The sequence below is a fragment of the Vollenhovia emeryi genome, unplaced genomic scaffold, assembly GCF_000949405.1.
Source record: "Vollenhovia emeryi isolate VEMERY1.0 unplaced genomic scaffold, V.emery_V1.0 DF939165.1, whole genome shotgun sequence".
NCBI classification, from domain to species: Eukaryota; Metazoa; Arthropoda; class Insecta; order Hymenoptera; family Formicidae; genus Vollenhovia; species Vollenhovia emeryi.
In genome coordinates, this window is record NW_011967201.1 from 19,648 (window position 1) to 43,168 (window position 23,521).

Here is a 23,521-nt window from a genome sequence, read left to right on the forward strand (position 1 = left end):
TTTGGAGCTGCATGGAAAACTGGTTTTGTATTTGTCAGAGAAAAGGAAAAGGGAAAGAGAGAGAGAGACACTGGCATAAAACACAACTTCGTAAAACTTTATTTATGTACGGTATTCATAGTTTGTCTCAGGCCGGTATTCACAGTCCGTTCTTATATATGTATAAATTATATAAATGATTGGGGTTACCTAACAAAACATCGGTTAATTGCTAACCAGAGGTTAGTCGACTCCCTATCCTTTTCCATATTATTATAAGAGAAGACAATTATTTGAGAAAAAGGACAGAAAATCGATCGATGCCCCTTCGGGACAGTCGGAATTATTTGCCGCGGACAAAAGAACTCTGCTTTTTTTCTTAATTTCTCCCTTCACGGCGAATGCCGCCGACCTTTTGGTCATTTAGCGTACACTTCCCGCTTGATGTTCTGAATTCTTACTATCATCCCTAAATCCTCTCCTTCTCACAATCTGCCCTTTCGGCTACTCGTATCTAATGACGTGCGACGGCCCCGCGGGGAAAAGAACTCCACCGGTCGACTTAAATCATCGACGAGGTTCAATCGGGGTCGTTCGGAATCGAGTCTCCATTCCGGACAGCCCCCGGAATTCGACGAGGAGCCCCTCCGAGTTTCGTTTCCGTTTCACCTACCGGCAAACCAGATCGCCGAAAAGCTCACGCGCCGCCGACGCGCGCTACTGACTGGCGTACGTGACAAACGCTGAAAATTCGAATCTCCCACGCCGCTGGCAGGCGGCGCCACGGTCGCCTCGGCTCGAGATCCGACGTCGGAACGCCACCTTGTCGTGATACGTACGGACGACGCGCTGCTTGGTAGCATCGACGGACGACGACGACGGTGCGCGCGTGTGTGTGTCATCGAGAAGAGCCTGTGCCACTCACGATAGGACCTCGCGGACGATGGTACTGATACCGGAGAGGTGATCCCCAGGCGTGTCTGTCGTGTAAGTACCGCGCAACGTTTCCCCGCGGAAGCTCGGCCGCGACGGCGCCGCTCCCGCCCCGCTTTATCTCGCCGTCCCGATGCTGCCTGGGGCCTCCGTAGCTCGTCCGCCAGGCACGTACGCACGCACGCACGCACGCACGCACGCACGCGTGCACGCGCACGGATGACCTTCCGGGTCGAGCGGGATCGCCCGGACGCCGTCGGACGGCTCGTCCATGTCGAGAAGGCCCTCCCGTCCGACGGAGTCCTGGCGACAATAGATAACTACCATTTTGTTTATAGGCTCCTTCCACCGCCACCAGCGGCGACACTTCTCCCCCTCTCCGTCCCCGCTTCCGCCGCATGGCTCGCGAAACTTTCCGACTCCCGTGCTCCAGGGCTTCCCTGTGCTCGGCGTCGTCGCGGGTGAGATCGCATCTTCCGGCTTTTTTTACCCCCCCCCCCCTCCAAAAAGACCACGAACTCCTGTTTTTACCGATCCGTGCTCCGGTTGCTTCTCCCCGCGTCTCGCGCCGCGGCGCCGTAGCCCGCTGTTTGTTTACGCGTAAACTCGACGCGGAATCACGTGCAGGGAATTGTCAGTGACGAGGGATTGAATGAGATGCAACGTGAGAAACATTTGTACATTGTACGTTGTGGACCCGTGGATGCTGCGTACGACGGGTCTCCTCTCGTTCAAGAGCGTTGACCCACCATTACGAGATAGAGAATTTCCACCTTTCGGTATTCGTGAACTTTTCTGTGCCGCAGCCAATCGACATGCTCGAAAAATTCGTCGTGTCACAAGTAAAATGGTAACCTGACCTGACCTCATCTGATCTGGCGCGTCCCTTAGCTCCATCGGAAACGAAGAGGATCGGTTATTTCGCCATATCGTTGAACCGCGGCGTTTTATTCCCGCGAGCCTTCTTAGTGACGACAAATTGTTGCTTCAACCGGCGTAACAATTCGTGAAATTTCCTCGGGACGTTTTGGAGTAATTTTCTAAACTGATAGAAAGGAGGCAAGGGGAGAGTGCACGCGTAGTCTGATACGGGCTTTAGGGTTAGAGCGCGAGGTGATGTAATAGCTTACGACAAAGATGCAAGCCAAGGTAGACGACCGAGGGGGGGAACCGCTGGGGGCATTGTGGTGTAGAGATTTGCGGCATTACTGGCCATTACTAGGGCATTTTTGGGCATTAGGTCTTGCTGGGGCATTGTAAAGATAAAATAAGATAATAAGGTGAAGTAATGCCCAGTGGGTGTACAAGATTTTGGTCAGCGGTTTCCCCCCTCGTAGATAACGCACAAGCTTTGGCGTAAATGTAACGTCATATGTAATTGGAGGTAAGTACGGCATACGCCAAGGCTTTTGCGCGCTAATTTACATTTACGCTTACGTCTTGGTCGTAAGCTATTATGTATAAAGGCCTGCGTCCACGATGCTAGAACTCGGTCGAATATTCCATAAAAGCTGCAAGTTGATGGCCACACATTTCTCGAAACTAGAACGTGGACCAAGTTCCAGTTTCGAGAACGCATCGTAGACGTGGGCCTTGCCGCATGTTCATTCGCGCATGTAGAGGAAAGTCCCCTGTTACGAGATAGGCTCCTGACATGAGACAGCAGGATTTCTGCTAACAATAAGTTAAAAGCGAGGGGGACACCGATGACCAAAATCTTGTACACCAATGCCCACTAATGCGCAGTGGGCATTACTTTACGTTATTATCTTGTTTTATCTTATTTTATCTTTATAACGGTCCCAGCAAGGTCTAGTGCCCAAACTAATGCCCAAAAACTGCCCCGTAATGCTGCGAATCTGCGCACCACAATGCCCTCAGCGGTTTCCCCCTCGGTTAATAGGCACCATTTGTTTATTCCACTATGAATTTGTTGTGCTTGTAGTGAAAACTATTTAGTAGAAAATTTATTGTTAGATCATGTGATCACCGTGCAATGGGATCTGCGATTGAATTTGAATGTTGAAAACCTGCTATCTCATATTAGAAGCTTATCTAATAAAAGGGGACTTTCCTCTATATTTTTTGCATACAGTAAAACAAAGGTCGTAACTTTATGTAACTGAAGAAAAATGTTCCGTCACCTTGTCGTAATTTTATAATTGCGTTCAAATCTCTAACAGCAAATATTAAAGGCTGTCCTTCCAAGGAAAATAAGCGAAAAGAACGTCAGGCTTTTTTCAAATATTTCTGAAATAGTTCTGACTTCTAAAGCTTAGATTGTTCGATAACATTGTGATAATTTTGTTAAAGTAATATCTTTCGAAATAAATTTGTGAAATGTTTCAAGGCAATTTCGTGAGAAACTAATTTAAATCGCCGAGAAATTGCGTCATGTATATTGTTTTCCTTTTAAATATACGTTTTTTTTACTAAGTAGCTAAAAAAAGCGGGCTTGATTGAGGTGCATGTCGCTTATACTTCGTTTTGTTTCCATTTTCAAAATCAAACTCCAAGACTTTGTACAAAGTTAAATCTCTTGTAATAAATTCAGTTCATGTGCAAAATATTAATGTCATCAATTGCATTGACATGATTTTGTTATGCAAGTAAAGAAAAATTTATCTTATCATATTTCTATAATCATAATTTTTTCTAGAATTTCTTTTAAAATACATATGTGAAACGTTAAAGGCAATTTTAATTAATTAAAAATTAAATTAAATCGTTGGGAAATAGCGCCGTGTATATATTATATTCTTTTTAAATATACGTTTTTTAATGTATTTTGTAGCGTAAAACAGCGGGTTTGTTTGAGATACATGTCGACTCATGCTCCGTTTCGTTTTCTCAAAATTAAACGCCAAAAATTGGTATCTTTTATAATAAACCTAGTTCACGTGCAAAAATTTTGATTTCGTCAGTTGCATCGATTTTGTTATATAATTGAAGAAAGACGTTTCGTCATCTTTGTTGCACCTCTATAATTAAGTTCAGAGATTTGGTCAATTTTGATATCTTGATTGATTATATTTTTGTGTCTTACATTCGTTATCGCACAGTGATTTTCTATTATAATTTGATTTGAAAAGACGAAGACACACAAATTATATCACCTTAGTGGCCGTAAGACGCTGCTATCTCCTTTCCGTCGATAAAGCGCGATAAATTGTTGCAAGAATTTTTGCCGTGTATTACGGTACGCGCAGACGTTTTCTTAATGTTTAAAAAGAAATTAAGAGTCGTCACTGTCTGTTGGATCTAGATATTTATCTAGATATCCATCTGTTATCTCAGCGAGACACGTGGACGAATCATTGCTTTTAGCTCGGCAAAGAAACGAATTAGAGAGATTAAAAGTTGCTCATTTGTAAGAGTAAATCTAGTAGCCAGTTTTATCATTTGTGTCTAGCTAAAATGGATTTTAAGAGAAAAATTAACATTGACTTTATAACTTCACCAAGTTTTTTTACTTTATTTAGTCATAGGCCGGTATTCATAGTCGGATCTTTTCTATTCAAGACCGTCTTGAATTTATCTAAAGATGCCGAGAAAGATGCTGTATGGAACATTTCATTGTCTACGAAGTATCTAAAGATGCGGTCTTGAATATAAGATCTGACTATGAATACCGGCCATAGTACGGACATTATACAATGTAAGCCGAGGGGGAAACCGCTGACCAAAATCTTGTACACCAATGCCCACTAATGCCCAGTGGGCATTACTTTATCTTATTATCTTCTTTTATCTTATTTATCTTGTTTTATCTTATTGTATCTTATTGTATCTTATTTTATCTTTATAATGCCCCAGCAAGACGTAATGCCCAAAAAATGCCCTAGTAATGCCCAGTAATGCCGCAAATCTGTACACCACAATGCCCTCAGCGGTTTCCCCCTCGATGTAAGCTTTAGAAGTCAGAACGATTTCAGAAATATTTGAAAACTGCCTGACATTCTTTTCTTTTGTTCGCTTATTTTCTTTGGAGGGACAGCCTTTATTCTCTTGTTACAACAGCCTTTTACATTTATTGTTAGAGAAAGATATCTTAAAAAGGCACGCAGCTCTGTGTGAAGCGATTAGTAATGTGTCCTTGGTTCGATTCTGGTCCTTATATTTTCCCGTTAAGAGAAAATTTATGATTCCACATTTGAAAACTTAAGGGGATGCTAGGGTGATTCTGCACTTTTGACACCTTTTTCTCTTAGAACTGTCAATTCGTGAAAACATTTGTGTAATATATAAATTATGTGGCTTTTGTGTACGAACCGACATTGTTCCACTATTCGGACTAAATCAGAGATCAGCATGGCATCATTGAAATTAAGTTTAGAAGCCTAGCAAAAAATATATAAAAAGTTAGGTAACCTATAACTTATTCGAGTGAATAGACTTCTTGTTAAGCTCCTAAACTTCATTTCAATAATACCATGCTGTTCTTTCACTTAAACTGAACGTATTATGTTACTACAGCCACATTTCTTTATAACCAATAATTATCGAAGAAAATATCACAAGTAACGTTTGTTTCTAAATATATCGACTTTTTTCTCTCAGTGTACATCAAGGATGTACTTCAAAATTTTGTTTTGCAGTTATAACGAATTCAGCAATGGCTAATTCAAGAGGGATACCCCGTATACAGGTCTTTAGACCGACGTACGAAGAGTTCAAGGATTTCACGAAATATGTGGCGTATATGGAAAGTCAGGGAGCTCACAAGGCCGGGCTGGCAAAAGTGATACCGCCGCCCGAATGGGTCCCGCGGAAGTCGGGCTATGATCTAGATAAGCTAGATCTCACCATTCCAGCGCCAATCTGCCAAGTTGTCACTGGGAAGCAGGGGCTTTACCAGCAAATTAATATCCAAAAGAAGTCGATGACTGTACAGGAATATGACAAATTGGCCAATTCCGATCGTTACGCCACTCCTCGTCACTTCGACTACGAGGATCTCGAGAGGAAATACTGGAAGAACATAACGTACGTGGCACCGATATATGGCGCGGATGTATCTGGCTCCCTGACGGATCCGGACGTGAAAGAGTGGAATATCAATCATCTAGGGACGATTCTGGATTACGTTAACAAGGATTACGGCATATCTATCGATGGCGTCAACACGGCTTACCTGTATTTCGGAATGTGGAAAACCACATTTGCCTGGCATACGGAGGATATGGATCTTTATTCTATTAATTATTTACATTTTGGCGCGCCGAAAACGTGGTACGCCATACCGCCGGAGCACGGCCGTAGATTGGAAAGACTTGCCAGCGGCTTTTTCCCAAGCAGCTATCAGTATTGCCAGGCGTTTTTGCGCCACAAAATGTCTCTGATATCTCCCCAAATACTGAGGCAATACTCTATTCCATGTAACAAAGTAAGTTTGTTTTCCATTTACGCATTACGCACGGTTCCCAAGTTGCTTACAGCTATTTCTCATATCTGTGCTTCTATAGATAACGCAAGAAGCTGGAGAGATAATGATTACATTTCCATATGGCTACCATGCTGGTTTTAATCATGGATTCAATTGCGCGGAATCCACCAATTTTGCTACACCTAGATGGGTAGAGTATGGAAAGAGAGCTACGCAATGTACCTGCAGTAAAGACATGGTCAAAATATCTATGGACACCTTTGTGAAACGTTTTCAACCAGATAGGTATGTACTTAAGTAACTTTTGCTTAAAAATTATTTAACTTTGTTACGACACTTGCTAAACACGATGCATCGTCCAAGTATCTAATACAATTAATCCTCTAATAACGTAGGTATGATTTGTGGCTGCGAGGCGAGGATATCGGTCCCCATCCTGAGGATCCTAGGCAGACTGCTGCGCCAATGCCGTCTCAAATGGATCTATTGTGTAACACTTGTAGCAATGGCGAATTACCGCAAAGCTACTTGAGCGCGACGCCAAAAAATAAACGACATATGATTCATAAGAAGAAGAGCACAAGCACTAATTCTGCTGTTAACATGGAAGAATTAGTAAACCGCTCGGATATTCCCCCGGATGTTAAAAAGGCTTTGCAAGATCTCGATTTTGAGGAAATAGATGAGGCACCAGATGAGCAGCAGTTAGAGGTCTTGGAAGATATTTGGCTCAAAGCAGGAGAAATGGGTAAAATTTTGTACCTTTTTTCTGTTGTTATTACTATAACTTTTGTTACTATACAGGATGAGTTTTTTAATTTGAGACTGCAAAATATCTGGAAAATAAACATTGTACGAAAAAATGTTCCAAATAAACCCTCAATCTTTTCGAGGGGGCAATTTCATCCCGCAAAAATCAGCTACCGATCCCCGCTTGGAGGTGGGGCGGAGGGTAACTTTAAAATCTTAAATGGGAACCCCTATTGTTTATAATACTATCTTATTCTACTAATTAATATGAACAACTTTTGTCTGAAATATTTCTTTATTTACCTAATACTTTTTGAGATATTCAAGAGAAAATTGATAATTTTTTCAATATTTAACTTATGATATCTTGATAACTGTTTGTTGGAGGGAAAAGTAGTACAAGACTTTTTTACGTGATTTGGTCTCAGGAATATGTTGCAATAGTGCTTCAATTATTGAAAATTTTTGTATATTGTAACGTACACAAAAATGTTTAATAGTAGTAGAATAAGATAGTATGATAAACAATAGGAGTTCCCATTTAAGATTTCAGAGTTACCCCCCGCCCCACCTGCAGGGGGGGGGAGCGGTAGGCGGCTAACTATTGCGGGATGGAATTGCCCCCTCGAAAATATTGAGGGTTTATCTGGAACATTTTTTCGTACAATGCTTATTTTTTCAGATATTTAGCAGTCCCAAGTTAAAAAACTCACCCTGTATGTTTCATATAGTTATTCCGTGAGTTCACTGATCGTATACTATTATTTTAGATATTAATGAAGCAAGTGTGTATGACGACGGTTACAATCGCAAGAAAGGCAAGAAGAGGAAGAAAAAGCAAACCTTAGATAAGGAGAAGAAACCAAAAATGGAATCAAAATCCAAGAAAGATGCAAACAAATTTAATGTACAGGGTATAGTTAAAATTGAAGTGAAAACTGAGGCTAATATATCTAGTGAATTTGAATACGTATCCCAGGAAAATATCGAAGAGATTTCTGTACCTCAAGGAAACTATAATGATAAAATTATTATAGAAGATAATCTTGTAGACCCTCTAGAAATAGACGTCAGTACTCCAGGTAAATTTAATCCTTCAGAAATTAATGAAAAATATAGTAAGAAGAAAAAGAAGCATTCCAAACACAGCGAGCCGAAAAAAGTAAAACCGAAACGTGTGTCTAAAAGTAAACGCAAGCACGATAATGTACCGTTCCTTAATCCTACGTCAACATCAGATGCCACTGTGCAATGTAAAACTGTATCGCTATCTGATTTAGATATAAATCAGATATCTAAAATCCCACAAAATATAAATGTGATTCCAGGAGATTTTAATCTAGTGCCTGTAACCGTTTCGCTTAACAAGCTTAAACCGGAAATCACAAATCAGACTAACATTACTCAGATAACGAATCCGGCATCTACCAATGACGAAAGAGACACGGCAAAATCATTGATCAGTATAGCGGAAAGCAGAGTACCTTGTGCATCGACAAACGGTAGAAGTGATTTTCCAAAAATGACATTTACAAGTACAGGTTTTGCAAAGACCCCTTATGCCATTGTACAGAGTACAACTTCTGGATGTCAGAACGGAAGTGCAAACTACGTTGCGCCCATTCAGATTAAACAGCTTACCAATGTAAACTACAAAAACATTGGTGCAGTGCCCATGGAAAACAGATTAATAAAACCTAATACTAATCGTAGAAACTTGATAAAAGCACCTCGTTTGAAATTGCCATCCAATATATCGATTCCACAACATTTGTCGATTAAACCACAAACTGAGAGTTCTGCTGAAGATCCGCAAACCCCGGCTACGTCAAAGAATAATATGATTGACGTAAAACCACCGGGTATATATTTGTTATTCCATAAGAAGCCTCCAGTTTTGAAGAATGAAACGGAAGTACAGCAGTACACTGGAAACAATATCAAAAGTCCACCATCGTTAGAAATTTCAAGGCAGATTCTACCTGAAGCTACTACTCTTACTCGTTTAGATACACCACTGAATACAGATTGCACGCCTATATTATTCAATCCGTCCCAGCCATTTAACCATGGCACAAATTTCAAGAGTGAGAGAACGATGGGACAAGCACCTTGTATGAGCGACGGTCCCGAGGAATTAATAACCATCATGCCGCAAAATCCGTATTTAGATATTTCTAACCCAGTTCAAAGGACTGCAATGTGTGGTGAGCAGGATTGCATTCAGTTTCCTCCTTCAACTGTATCACCCATACCAAAGAGTACAGTCATAGCGCAATATCCAACGTATCCTCCCGCTCAATTCATACCTCATCACGTACAAGATACCGAATTGTCGACAGTCGCAAATGTTTTACCTGTACCTGCACCTTCAAAACGAGCTGCACCAAGAGGAGGTACCAAGAGTGCACCGCGTCAAAGATCGCAAAAGGGAGCGTCACGCAGAAAGCCGGCGGCAAAAAATAACAAGTCGAATAACAACGCATCTTCTAGTACTTCTCAAGCATGTATTACGAGTACTTCTCAAGCAAGTATTACGAGTACTTCCGTGGGAACCCAGTTTAATAGTCCTATTGATTCGACGTGGACGAATCTGTCCGATCCAAACATTCAATCCCGCATTACAAGTACGCAAAACACGTTACAGGAAAATGAGCATTTAAATATATTTGACAATAAGGCACAAGACTTACAAGGACAAGAAGAGAATACTTATTTATCTTCACTCGCACCTAAAATGGCACCGGGACGAAGAAAGCCCAAAGAGAAAAAGGCCACAACAAGAAAAAAACCAATCCTTCCTCCTACAACATCTGCTCCCGCGAGCATTACTTCCCCGACTGTTACTTCTGCGGCCGTTGCTTCTGCGACCATTGCTTCTGCGGCCGTTGCTTCTGCGGCCGTTGCTTCTACGTCCGTCACACCCGTCGCTGCGTGTGCTATAGACGTTGCTCCTATGACTTCTACTGCAACGACTGTTGCTCCCGCAATTGTCGCTCCTGTGATCGAGGCTACAAAAGATCAATGCCACAACTCTCCCGAGATACCACAGCTCTGCAGTCAGCCAACATCGGTAATACCAGGACACATTTCTACGATGATGTATCCGAACATACTAAACCATGAGCTGCTGAAAGCATTCAATAATTATTGGAGCGCTCAAGTGTCCCACTGTGCGGTATGCGCTACTTTTGCCTTGTGCACAAGCGGAAGCAGCAAAATGATGCTGCCTGATTGGAAGTATTGCGAATCAGTTACGCTACCTGAGAGTACGCCGATATGGGTAAGGAAATAATGTTCACAACAGTAACTGTTAACTTTTTCAGTAGCAATCTTCTTTTGTATGCGACAAGAGTTGGGAAGATACTGATTGAAAGAATCATTTGTGTACATTAGGTGTCGGCCAGCATTTTTGCAGCAAACTCTAAGGAACAAGTCATTGAGCCAGAGAATAACAAACTTTTACGATGCAGAGAGTGTCATGTAACCGTTCATGCATCTTGTTACGGTATAACTATATTACCTGTGGATATCCGAGGTTGGGCCTGCGACAAGTGTAGAGCTGGCAGAAATGATGTGGTGCGTATTTAATAGAACTGTTTTCTTTTTTCTATGTTTGTCAACGTCAAACATGCGTCTTATTTAATTCTGCTTTGTTACAGATGTGTTGCCTATGTCCGATGTATGGCGGTGCTATGAAACGAACCAGTGACAGCAGATGGGCACATATCTTGTGCACGCTTATGGTGCCAGGAGCCACATTCAAAGATGCCATAAATAAAGATCCTATCAACGTATTGAGTCCGATCATGGTGGACTCGTGCAACAAGAAATGTTGTTTCTGCGGGCAAGTTAATGGAGCGTGCCTGAAGTGTAATCAGTGCAACAATGTGTTTCATCCGTCTTGCGGTCTCGCTGTAGGCGCTACATTTATCATACCGGTGTACAATTCACAGGAACTTCAGGTATATTCCCTAATCATAAAACATTGTTATTAAGCAAGTTTGTAAATATTAATGCTAATATTATGGACATCTAGGTAACGTGTAACGGACACGACGAGGGCAAAGAAAAGATTCCGCAGATACGCCAAGGAGAGACAGTCTGGGCAAAACATCGTAATACCCGATATTATCAAGCTAAAGTAGAGGCTATCCAGGACACTCTCTTTTACATGGTTACATTCAACGATAACAGCTTCAGTGACGATCTGTATCCTTCAGATATAATCGTAAGTTTCGACAGGCCCTTCTTATCGTTTTATTAATCCAATATCTATATAATTATACAACTAATGCCGGCTAATTTGTTTAATGATCGAAGATTAAAGCTTATTTTAAAATATTTGAGATATTTTTCAAAACGTGCTATACATATATTTTTGCTCCTTATTTAGAACTATGATCCCGGAAACACGCTTCCGCTCGGAGCCGCAGTAAGGGTGAACTGGACAGACGGTCAGATATATGACGGCGTCTTCGAAGGTACAAATCATCGAATAATGTTTACTGTAAGTAATTGCAATATCTCCATATAAAGATCAACTTATTTTATATTGACTATTTGATTATTAATTATACACACTTTTTCTACTTAGGTGATTTTCGAGGATGGCTCTCAACTCGTTTTAAAGCGCAATGAAATCTATAGTTTACAAGAAGATATGCCAAAAAGAGTGCGTTCTCGTCTGGTGAGTTTGGTCAGAAATTAATATTATAAAGTAACAATAATGAACGTGGCTTATTCTCTTTATTTTATTATCTTTCGTCTCTTTTTTTGTGTTATTCTTACGTTTACTTTTTTGTTTCTCTGTTGGTTTATTAAAGTCAGTTGCAACTGAAATGAAGCACCGCTCTCATCTTTATGGGATAGAAGATAATAACATAGAAGCGCAAAGAAAAGTGAAACCATTGAAAATTTATGAGAACTGTAATGATGTAATGTAAATAAATTATTAAGAGAAGGGAGCATAGAAATCATGTTGTAAATAGTTGATATATAAAGTATATTTTATAATCGCGATTGTCTTCTCTAACTCGATTTAATTTCGGACTGATCGAACGATAGAAACTTTCTTTTCCTTTATGTTCAATAATTTTTGTTTTAGTTAACCGATGTTTTCAACGATGAAGAATATAATTATGTATAAATTTTTATGTTAAATTATTAGTTTACAGTACTGTGCCTATACATATAATTCGATGTTTTATCCATACATAATATACATTATTTTATTAGTGTTTATTTGACTAATATACATATATAAAAGTATATGAGTACGCATACGCACGCACACAAAGTATGAGAGGGAGGCGGAGCGAGAGCGTGTGTGCGTGCGTGTGCGTGTGTGCGTGAGTGTGTGTATGTGTTATAACTATGTATTTATATATGTATATTTATTACACATACGTGTATATATATATACATAGTTATATGTATTTGTGTACCTAATAATGTTTTAACGGCAACAATGGAAAGTATTGTAGATATTGTTGTTATGAACAGAAAGTTTTATGATAATCTTTTATCCGAAACTAATTGAGTCCTACCAGTGTAAAAGTTAAAAGAGATAAAAAGATCACTTAAAAATAATATGTCCAAAATGTCAAGAAATATATTTAAGATATCAAAAGATTAATGTATATTTAACTGAACAACAAACATGCATTCTCATAATTATATTCTCTTCTTATTTGAGATAAAAACGCCAACAGTTACTTAAATTATAAGTAACTCTCTTATAACTTTGTACGATACTTTTCGTTGATACCGTTGCTTATTGTAATCGAATTATATGTTGATGCTGTGTTTCTCAGTATTTTATCATCGTATACTTTAGTATTCTCGAATAAATGTCTGTAAATTGAAACGTTCCACATTTTTTATACAAGAGGCAATTGATCTTTTACATTTATCAATTTATGAATCAGAAAAACTATTTGCAAAAATAAACCAACATGAGAAGCAAACATCAACAAGCACATATTTTTTAAGTGTATTTATATAAGTCTATTTTTCATTATAATGAATAATATGATTAGAGATAATTTTAACGATAGCTCACACGTGTGCATTAGTTTTATGTATTTCATTTTAAGAATAGATGTCTAAGCTGTCATAATTGCATTACAAATTTCGTGTTCATTAAGACCAGACGTGTTAAGAGAATTCATCAGTTGCTCATGAACATATTGAACAACTATTTTTGAGCTATGAGAATTTCCAGTTTATTTATTTTCATTAACATCATGTTGTAGAATCCATCCAACTAAGTAGAAATTTACTTGAGTTTTAAGAAAAGAAGTAAATATAATATCCTATTATTGCTTAAAGTATTAAAAATAAGCCATTAAGATGAAAATATGAGACGAGACCATTTTATATCATCTAAGATATTAGATTACTTTCAGATTACTTTCATTCACAAGAAATTAATAATAATGTATATAAAATTTACATATACATATAACATAGAGATACTAAACATGCAGTTTCATATTAGGTATATATGCAATATACTATAGAATAAATTCGATGTAAATTACTTTATCTCCATAATCAGCTGATGGAAGATTGTACATTGTTGAGTCTTTCACTAATTTTACTTCTAGTCGCTATTTTTATTCTGTTTTAATACTTAAAGTTACAAGAGAGAAAGAGCAAATTAATAAGGAGTACAGTATTACCTTCCTTGTAGAAATTGCTGTGATGGCAATATCACTTTTGTGTATGTACCTATGTTTATGACACATGTATAAAAAAAATATAACGAACAACAGAAAATATCCTCCAGAGAATTATTAATATCCAAAAACAAGACTGCAATTATTGTTATCACTGTTATTATCGCGAATAGAAATAATCTTTTTGTAGACGATGCTTACATTTAAGTACGCTCTTCTAAGTATCATTAAAATGAATGTAATCCTTATCTTCACATATTAATTCATTATGATTAAATTTTAAGTAAAGTATAAAGTATAATTATATTTATAAGATTAAGGGAGAAAATTTGTCAGTTTGTTATTAACTGTTCAAATGCTCTTATTGAAAATAAATTCTATTGTAAACTCTAAGAAGAATGCTATGATATCACAAATAAAAAAAGTTTTGAAACAAACTATAATTGCACAAGTTGATTCTCACTGACTAGCTTACATTGTGCAAACGCGAAGCGAAATACAAAATGTATCATTATACATCGCTGCACTATGAGCAAAATATAATCAATCTTAGAAAATCCGTGGTTTTGGATAATAATATTTTCATGATAAATTGTGTCGTTTTAATCCAGTATTTGACTAAAGGATGACAATATCTAAATATGCTGTTCTGTTAAGAAAATTGCAATTTATCTGGCTTTAAGATTATATTTTTTAACACTGAATCTAATCTACAATAAATCGGTCAATTAATAAGAGATGAATCTAATGATATAATTTATTTCCAACAATGTTTCTCTATATGCATATTAAACATGTCTCACTTTCCTTCAAATTATTTGTAATTCATGACTACATTATTATAAGACTATTTCTTCGTGGTCATTTTGTCTTCATTGATGTTGCAGACATTAAAATACAATATTTAATGTTAGGATTGTAAATTATATTTAAAAATATGTGCTCATATATACATTTTCAGGCCTATTCGTTGGTTAGTTAATGGGATTGTGTCATTTTTGATTGTATTGTATTGTATAAGGATTTGGAAATCATGTACTTAAATGTAGAAATGGTAGATGCAGCAAAAAATAAAGAAAATAAGAGTAAATGAATGTATTTAACAATTTATAGTACTCTTTTATCACATATAAATTGATTTTAACAAAAACTAATATAAAAGAAGAACTATAGTATTTTCTCTTACAATTAGAGAAATTCGACGATCATTAATTTTTATTCTCTTATTTTTCAATAAAATACTTTCCTTACATTATTATTTCAGAAAGAAGATTGTGTTTCTTATGGTAAGATATTATGTGCAAATAGAGAGTGCCAAATATTTAGTTAACAAAACCACATATCCATAGATAATATTAAGAACGATTTAAATAAAATACTAAAGTGTAAACTACAATATTGTATTGTTTAGTGCATTTTTAGAGCTTTAAATATAATTACAAGCTATATTAGCGGTGCTCAAATGCACGCTGTATCATGTATATGCATATACATACACAGTGTGTATGTATGTGTGTGTGTATATATATATATATATATCTCTCTCTCTCTCTGTTCTTTAGTTATCACTCAGGCTTATATACAAATAGATACTTTATAGAAATCTTGTCATTAAATCTTTGAATATCACCGCCTTTTGCGAACAAAGTTGTTCACGATTATAGCGTCTTGTCATGATTAATACAAAATAACTCCGACTAGTACTTTATTTCGCTAAATACAGTACTTTAAGAAACCCTTGCTGGTTTAAAAGGTATGGAAAATTCAATAATGGCAGCTAGTCTTCTCTCAATCTTCTCACAATCTTCGAATAGAAAAGAACATCCCCGAAATGTCATGGAACATCTCGTATCTAGTGAGACCAAGGACTAAAGAAATAATAACTTTGCTAATTATGCTCTTTTGACCTTAGAATTTCCGATGGAATCGCTCCCGTGGAATTTCTTTGTATCTTCACATTTCTCATGGGAAATGCATATTAGAATTCTTATGTCGTTTCTCAAAGGGAACGTGTGCACTACAAAAACTCTATTTGACAAAATCGTGTTTGGTTCATCTTCTGTTGAGCTTGCACCAAAGCGCGCTGGCCGTTAGAAGATGCATCAGCACTCCGATACCGAGGATGAGTATCAGATTGTTGACCACGTTTATATTGGTGATGTCTAATTCGATGAGAAACGTGCTGGGCTTCTTGTAGTGACAATAAAACTCATCGCATAGCAAGTCCATTCTGTTGGATCCATACATGGTGTACACCAGACTGTGGAAACCCGCTCGGAAGTATGATACATAGAACATCCAACGGAACGCATGCGGCGTGTCTACGTATTTTAGGCAGAAGCCGAAGATGGAGAACAGCACCGCGAGTATCGGACCGATGAAGACTGCGAGCTGCAAAGAATTACGAAAATTCAATTTCTTTCTTCCTACGTACGTTTAAAGTTGAACATTTTAGCATATTTGGTTGTAATTCTCAATGGATCCGGATGTGTGTGCAAGAAATTTTCACATTCTCATATGAAAAATATGTGTAAAAATGCACATGCCCACATACGAACGTATTAAATGTCTACTTTAAGAACTTAGATCCGTCATGTCATCGATATATGTGGATTCGATGTCTATTAATTGGATTTCGAAATGAGATCTCGTGCAAGTAATAAAATTTAATTTGTAATTATGACAAATTAAACTTAAAATACTTGTGTACAAATCAATTATCGGACGTCTTTTTCTAAACGATAAAGAAAGAGGTGTAACGTGGCGGTTCAAAACTTCTGTGCAATTTTGAACAATTTCTCTTGATTGTGATTGTGAGTAATACACATTTGTGAAAGATAAGCGAAAGGACAATCTTTAAGTTTCGATGATGAGAAGCAAATGATGTATAAATGATGTATAATGATATCTGCAACAAATAACACAAGAGAAGTTGAAAAAGAGAATCAGCGTGTTAGAATAATTGTCCAACGATGAATATCTGTGACTTAATTATCCGCATTGCGTAATTTCAGAATTGTGTACGGATTACTTATTATTAAAGGAGGAGGCATATACATTCCGCATTTCGAGGAGATTTACCTTGATCGGCGTAGTAACGCCGATGAAGAAACCCCAGGCTTGCGCCGTCAGACTGGCAGCTATGCTGAGTACCAGGAAGAATATTATACGGTTCGTTTCTATGGGCTGTCCGGTCAACCAGTAGCTTATTACCAGATACAATGCCGCACACGCCGCTTGCAATGGTATCTCTATCAACAATATGCTGATATAATACGGCGCCAGCCGGTACCAGCGATTGAAATGCTCCCTCATGAGAATCCGCATCTCCAATGGGACTAAAACAAATATAAACTGAGGCTGAACACTCATTGAGTACCATATATAGTTCCAAGTTTAGCTCGAATCAATTCTGCTGATTAAACACCGACTAAGTTAATCGGAGTTTAATCGATGTTGCCTTTAGAGACACAGAAATGGAGGGGACTACATGCAAGGGGACACATTTGCGTGTAGTGAATGAGAAAAGGATCTCGCACATTTTATATAGAAAATAGCTTTCGGTTAGATTTCGCTGAAATTAAAATATATTATTGCCCACACCTTCCCGATAAAAAGTGTCAATGGGCACAACCTCCTAAAAGCAGTAGTCTAATTGTAAGAGCTACAAAGCCTCAATATTAGGATTTGGAGGTGAAGCATACTGATTAGACGTTTATTTTTGTCCAAGTAAATGCATATACTGGGTGTTAAAAAGTCTGGACATGGTCGAATATCTCCATAAGAAAGAGTTTTACTAGAAAATGTTTCTGACAAAAGTTGTTTGGTTCCGAGGGGGGAGGGGCATAAGATGAGATCATTAATTTGACCTTGAATAGTTGCTCGAAAGTCACCTTTAATTTTTTAAATAAAACCCCCTATTGTTTATTACATACTATCATTCTGCTAATTAATATGAACAACTTTTGTCTGAAACATTTTTTTACTTGCCTAATACTCTTTGAGATATTCAGGAGAAAATTGATAACTTTTTCAATATTTAGCTTATGACATCTCAATAACTGTTTGTCGGAGGGAAAAGTAATACAGGACTGTTTTACTTGATTTGATCTCAGGAATATGCTGTTGCAATCGTGCTCCAGTTATTGAAAATTTTTGTGTATGTAAATTTTGTGTATGTCACAATACATACTTGGAGCACTATAAGCACTTAAATTATATTAAAAGTCCAATTGATGAAATCCAATTATAAATTGCTCGTATGAATCTTGATTTAATTATCTCAATTTTTTAAATAAACAAGTATATTAGCACTTAGCTATATTCATTTTTATTCTAATTTTAAGCAAAATGTATTTCTCACGATAGAATTGCGCAAGATTCATCGACGTGTCGTTGTGGGATAATTTATTGAAAGTTAACAACCGTAATATTGAGACATCCATCATTCGTTTATGATTACCGAGAAAATAAATTATCAAATCGTATCCACAATAAATTACTCAAATATAGCGATATACTCAAATGAGCATTAAAAGTCTAAACAGAAACGTTACTATTCGGTCTGAGATTCGAGCCCGTTCTCCTTGAAAACGCTGCAGGATGCACCGCGGCGAGGCTCGCTCCAGGTAACCGCTCTATGAAATTCGCAACAGCACAAAGATATTCGTTTCCTTGACCTACATCTCGGAGTAATGACAACGCGGCGCCGAGTTCACGAATAACACACTCCACTTAATACAGCAGTAATGAAGATAGATAATTATCGCCAACTTACATTTCGAAAAATAACTGACAATGAGATTAGTGACGATAGCTCTGAACAACTGTGATGATTGATGTTTTCCACAAATAGTGAAATTCAGGAATATATGTAGGTACTACATAAAATTTCGGAAATCAAATAAGTCCAGAGTGAAATCCGTTTCTACCACGGTGGATCACATGAAGTCATAAAATGAAAAAATAAAAGAAACGAGTGAAATCTGGCCTTCAATATCATTCGATCTAGCACGCGCGACGAAGGTAACGCGAGAACGGTTCTCGCTTGACGGAGTCAAGCTGTTGTACGCTAACTTAGAAAATAAAAATTGCAGAGTATCGGTAGCGACCGCGTCAAACCGCCTTAGGTTTCTCCGAGAGAATTCGCGAACGTGACACGACGCTGATACATTTGGTACATTCGATTAAACTGAGCGCACGTTCTATTTATTTAGTGAAATCTGTCCTGATTAAATAAAATTAATATAATTTTTAAATAAAATCATGCAAATTTGACCAATTGAAGTGTCACATGGTTGCAATTGAAATATCAAATGAAGCTATGTGAAATTAAAAGTCAGATGAAATTGGACACGTCAAAAAAACAATTCTATCGTATAATGTAACTAACATACTACTCTTTCCAAGATTGGAAACGTCAAAAATACAATATAGACGTGGGTTCCGTCGTATAATGCAACTAAATGCCACAAAAAATGCATCTAAAATACTAGTCTTTCCAGTTTATCGAAACCAAACATCTTCGTGTGTAATACAGGGACACATTTCTTTCACCAGTATTTTTAGAAGTTGCGATGCAACAACAGCTAAATTTGCGTTCTCAATATTTACATATATTAACATATTATTCTTCATAGGAAGACCAGTATATATGTAATGTGGTGTATTTAATAACTCGTGCCATTAATTATTTACATTCAAACGTGTACATGATTAATGAAAATAAGCTATAGATACCCGAATTAGGTGGAATTAAGGAGCTGGAAAGCTGGCTGTGATAATTGACGTCTAAACGTGATGTTTAACGGCTTTGACAATAATTAGATACTCACAGGCAAGAGTAACGGCCATCTTTCCGGTATACACGAGGAGCAATAACGATCCGTACAGGTAGACGTAATTCGCTAAGACATTGGCTCGATAGCCGCTTCCCATGTACAAGTACCCAAAGATTATGCCGATTAGTAAGTGACAGAGCAATCGCGCCATCAATAACGAGTAGTCTCTTTTCATGCTTAGTAGCTGCCTCTTGTAAAGAAGATAGCACTGCGTCAAGAAACCGGCGGGTGGTGGCGGTTCATTGATTCTGTCCGCTAAAATAACACACAGAAGTCAGTATTGATAAACAGAAAGAACAACTTTGCTGAAGTTTCTCAAAATTTAGCTAAATACAGATTTAAAAATAATTTGACATAAAGAAATCAAGAGCCATAGGATATGAGCATTAGGTAATGTTATTGTTGAGAATAACTTTATTGATCCATTAAAATAATTACGTAGAATGCTCACACGCTGTTTGCCAGAATGTTAAAACTTTTTTTTCAGACCAGTTATACTTGAACATAATTTCTACATAATTCACCTTGATGGTTCAATATAATTATTACCAGATCTGTGATTAGTAAAATATTTTGCTGGAGATTAACTTGTAAATTTTATCGCATTCGTAATCTTGTCGAAGCTCTTTAGTAATTTACTACCTTGTGCAAGAATGTTAAGATGAATTAAAAGTAAGAAGTATAGTTTTATATCTCCACCAGCGAGCGGAGAGGCAGAGAACGAGAGAGAAAGAAAAGTCTTTAATATGAATAACACATGAGTTTAACTATAAATACAATTCAGATAAAATATACTTCATCGAGTAGGTAAGTAGTTGAATATTTATGCAACTTTTGTAAAAAAAAAGAGCCGAGTATCTGTAAAACGACATTACTAAACCATTTTCATATACGCTACACCTTGAGTCGGAACAGTACTAAAATTATACCGAATAACATGAATAGCAAGAGTTATATGCGTTTATAACATCAGAGTTGCTCACTCGCAGCATATTTTATTTTTTCGTTGTAATCTTTTAGAAAACTTGAAAGTTTCTGTGAGTTACACAACATTTTCTTCTTACTTTTATCTATTCGAGATTAGAATCAGGAGTCCGATCGTGAATCTTTTCCTCTAGCGTGAATTCGTGAAAGGTGAAAAATTTTATTGAGTAGTGAAATTCTTCGATGAAATTTTTTAGTTTTCACAAGTTCACGCTAGAAGAAAAGAATCACGATCGAGCCCCAGGTTTATGACCGAAGTATCGATCGGTAAGTTCGTGCAGATTTTTTAACGAAACTGAAATTATTAATACACAATTGTTAATTAATTATCAATTATACTATTGGTAATTATTAATTAATTTTAATAGTTGCTCTCAAATGCCAGTTAAACAAAAATCTGCATAAACTTATGGGTCAACCTAATAAAACTGAAGAAGAAGCGACCGTACTTTCGTCATGCAATCCCGTGGTAAGACCGACAGTTGTTTTCTGATCATTCGGCATCGTTTCCACCGCTGCCACTAGCTTGTCAAGCGCAATCTCGTACTCACCAACCGCCACCTCGAGAACTGAAACGAATTGAAGGACCCGATTTTAAAGTCATTATTTCTAGAACTATAATTATTACGCCGTTGTGCATAACGCTTTCGAAGTGAATGTTGACCGTTTCAACATCCGCGCTGCGCGCGTATCCACGTTGATTTGCAATCAGCTTATTCAAGCACGTCATTACGAGACGTTGACACGCGATTGTTCGTGTGCTATCTCGGTGTTTCAAGTGAAGAGCTTACAACATATCAAATCCATAAATAGACGACGGCTATTGGGGAAAGGTCTTTTCAGAATCATACTCGCTGTAATTTATTCGCTCGTCCACCTGTACCTGCGATATATAAAAAAACTTTCCAGATTTTAAACTTTATTTACTCGTTACTCTACCTTAATTTACTCGAGACTATTACTACACACTTGAGTTCTGAGTCAACCCGTTCTTACATAACTTCGTGCAATTTATAAAGGCTCTTTTAAGATACGATTTCGCGATCTTGGCGCGGACCACAGTGAAATACGGCCTTGGTTCGTTTCGGTCGGCGATTTCTCATTTTGTTAATTACACATTCGCTATCTATCAGAAGCGAACCGTCGGAGAGATCCAGCTCAGGCTTATAATTGCCATAATTGTTCCAGCTGCGCTAGGAAATTGCACGTACCGAAATCCGCCGGATTGTGATAAGGCGGACAATGGGCGCCGATGGAGGCCAGGTGCGGTAACAACGAGCTAATCGGCCCTCTGTATATGCAGTAACCGTCAGCCACCACGTATAGGGAGTCAAACATCTCCAAGAGCAGGGCGCTCGGCTGATGAATCGTACAGATTACCGTACGCCTTTCTAATTCCGCCAATCGTTTCAGTAGCGCGACGCACTGACTGCACGAGGAGGAATCCAGGCCTGAAAAGGTCAATAATTTCCATTGTAGGTGGCCTATATACAGGCTAGTACACTTTTCTGTATTGCGTAAAGTATTATACATCTCGCAGTCGCCCAGTACGCGACGCGCGGGCTCGAGGGCGATTCCCCTGCGACCCCCCTGATATCTTCGCGTTATCTCGCGAGACAATGCGCGACAATATTGCCCTGCGATGACGCAATCCCAGTGACAGATCGTAAGGTCTATCGCTGCCACGTGCAGCGTTATTAAGCAATTGCGAGAACATAGAATGAGGTAATCAGAAATACAACATCGCGGGTCGCGAGACAGGCAGTTGCGAGACGTCTGTCACTGTGCGACTATCACGGTGCGACATGATTATAACTTCACAACGTTTCTTTTTTAACACGCTGTGTAATCCTAACACATGTGTGTTATACAATGACGCTTGTTATAAAGTATTAGATTTTATCGCAGATAATTATTAACTGCAATTTATGACGCGATACGACAATGGTAAATCGTTAGACCCATTATTGTTGTTTGTAACAAGATATAATGTGGTAATTATTAGTTTTAATTTATGCAGAAGCCGCTTCAGAGCCTCCTGGATCAAGCAAATGATTAGTGAAGTTTAGAAAAATGAGCAAAAGTCCGGACAAACGTTGTTCGCATGCTAATTATTTTCGGCTTCTTACGAACACTGTAATAATTAGCTTGCGAATTAATGAGCTGTATATATTAAAATAGTTGTTATTGTTCTATACGTCCTTTAGACATAAGACGTCTAATAAATGTCTTTTAGACATGCATGTTCTCTGGGTGCCAGTACTAAGGCACTCTCGTATTATTATCTTATACTATTATATATAACATTCTTGTCAGCCAGTTATTAGATGTTTTCTGAATGAAGTATGAAAATCGTAATATAATTTAGCAGAAACACCTGTTTAATAAAATTACGACGTATATTTTATTTTCGAACTACACAAATACGTTATTATTTACGTCTGCTCTTCCAATTATTGTAATTATAGTTTTTCTACCAAGGAAGTTTATGTAATTTTCCTCCGTTATGTAATCTGACTTTTATCCAACTTTTATTCAATTCTTCTAGAATCACGTTGAAGCATCGCGTCCGTCGAAATCGCTTAAGAATTAATTGGATCTTGTACTTTTTATTGTCTTTTAAACAATTTTGCATAACATTGCTAATCTGTAATAGCGTATATTATTTACCAGTCGTTGGTTCATCGAGAAATAATACTGATGGATTAGTTAGGAGTTCCAAGGCGATGTCGAGTCGCTTCCTCTGCCCCCCCGACAACTTTCCGCACAACGTGTCATAGCAGTGGGTCAGCCCTAGCATCTCCAACAGCTCCAATACCTGCACGCGTATACATCGAATAGAATATTACATGAATGGAATTAAAAGATGCCGGCAGGCAACGTCCAGAGATAACGGGAAATGTGAATTTATAAATCGTACGTGTCGTGAGACAAATGAAGAGGACAGGAATTCATGTAAGAGTCGC

At 37.8% G+C, this 23,521-nt stretch overlaps 2 protein-coding genes across 6 annotated transcripts in view; one reads left to right on the forward strand and one right to left on the reverse strand.

Annotated features, from left to right (window-relative positions):
- The first annotated feature begins 747 nt into the window (after positions 1–747).
- Positions 748–14,821, forward strand: LOC105564383 (lysine-specific demethylase 4C-like). Of its 2 annotated transcripts, none has more exons than XM_012016703.1 (11): positions 748–966; positions 5,511–6,298; positions 6,378–6,583; positions 6,694–7,046; positions 7,819–10,331; positions 10,445–10,627; positions 10,711–11,013; positions 11,088–11,279; positions 11,445–11,558; positions 11,646–11,738; positions 11,875–14,821. In XM_012016703.1, exons 2-11 carry the CDS (start codon positions 5,528–5,530, stop codon positions 11,992–11,994), a joined length of 4,848 nt encoding a protein of 1,615 aa, XP_011872093.1. In that variant the 5' UTR covers positions 748–966; positions 5,511–5,527; the 3' UTR covers positions 11,995–14,821. The 2 variants fall into 2 exon arrangements, with proteins under 2 accessions (XP_011872093.1, XP_011872094.1); XM_012016704.1 differs by having other exon boundaries at positions 12,156–14,821.
- A 107-nt stretch (positions 14,822–14,928) lies between these two features.
- LOC105564384 (ATP-binding cassette sub-family G member 1) overlaps positions 14,929–23,521 on the reverse strand; it is a 39,375-nt gene continuing 30,782 nt past the window's right edge. For all 4 annotated transcript variants that reach the window (XM_012016708.1, XM_012016705.1, XM_012016706.1 and 1 more), the window contains 6 exons: positions 23,226–23,373; positions 21,767–22,006; positions 21,005–21,124; positions 19,566–19,826; positions 16,813–17,069; positions 14,929–16,122 (listed from right to left, as the gene is read on the reverse strand). In XM_012016708.1, the coding sequence (XP_011872098.1) occupies positions 15,784–16,122; positions 16,813–17,069; positions 19,566–19,826; positions 21,005–21,124; positions 21,767–22,006; positions 23,226–23,373 (1,365 nt within the window). In that variant the 3' untranslated portion in view covers positions 14,929–15,783. The remainder of the gene's footprint in view (positions 16,123–16,812; positions 17,070–19,565; positions 19,827–21,004; positions 21,125–21,766; positions 22,007–23,225; positions 23,374–23,521) is intronic.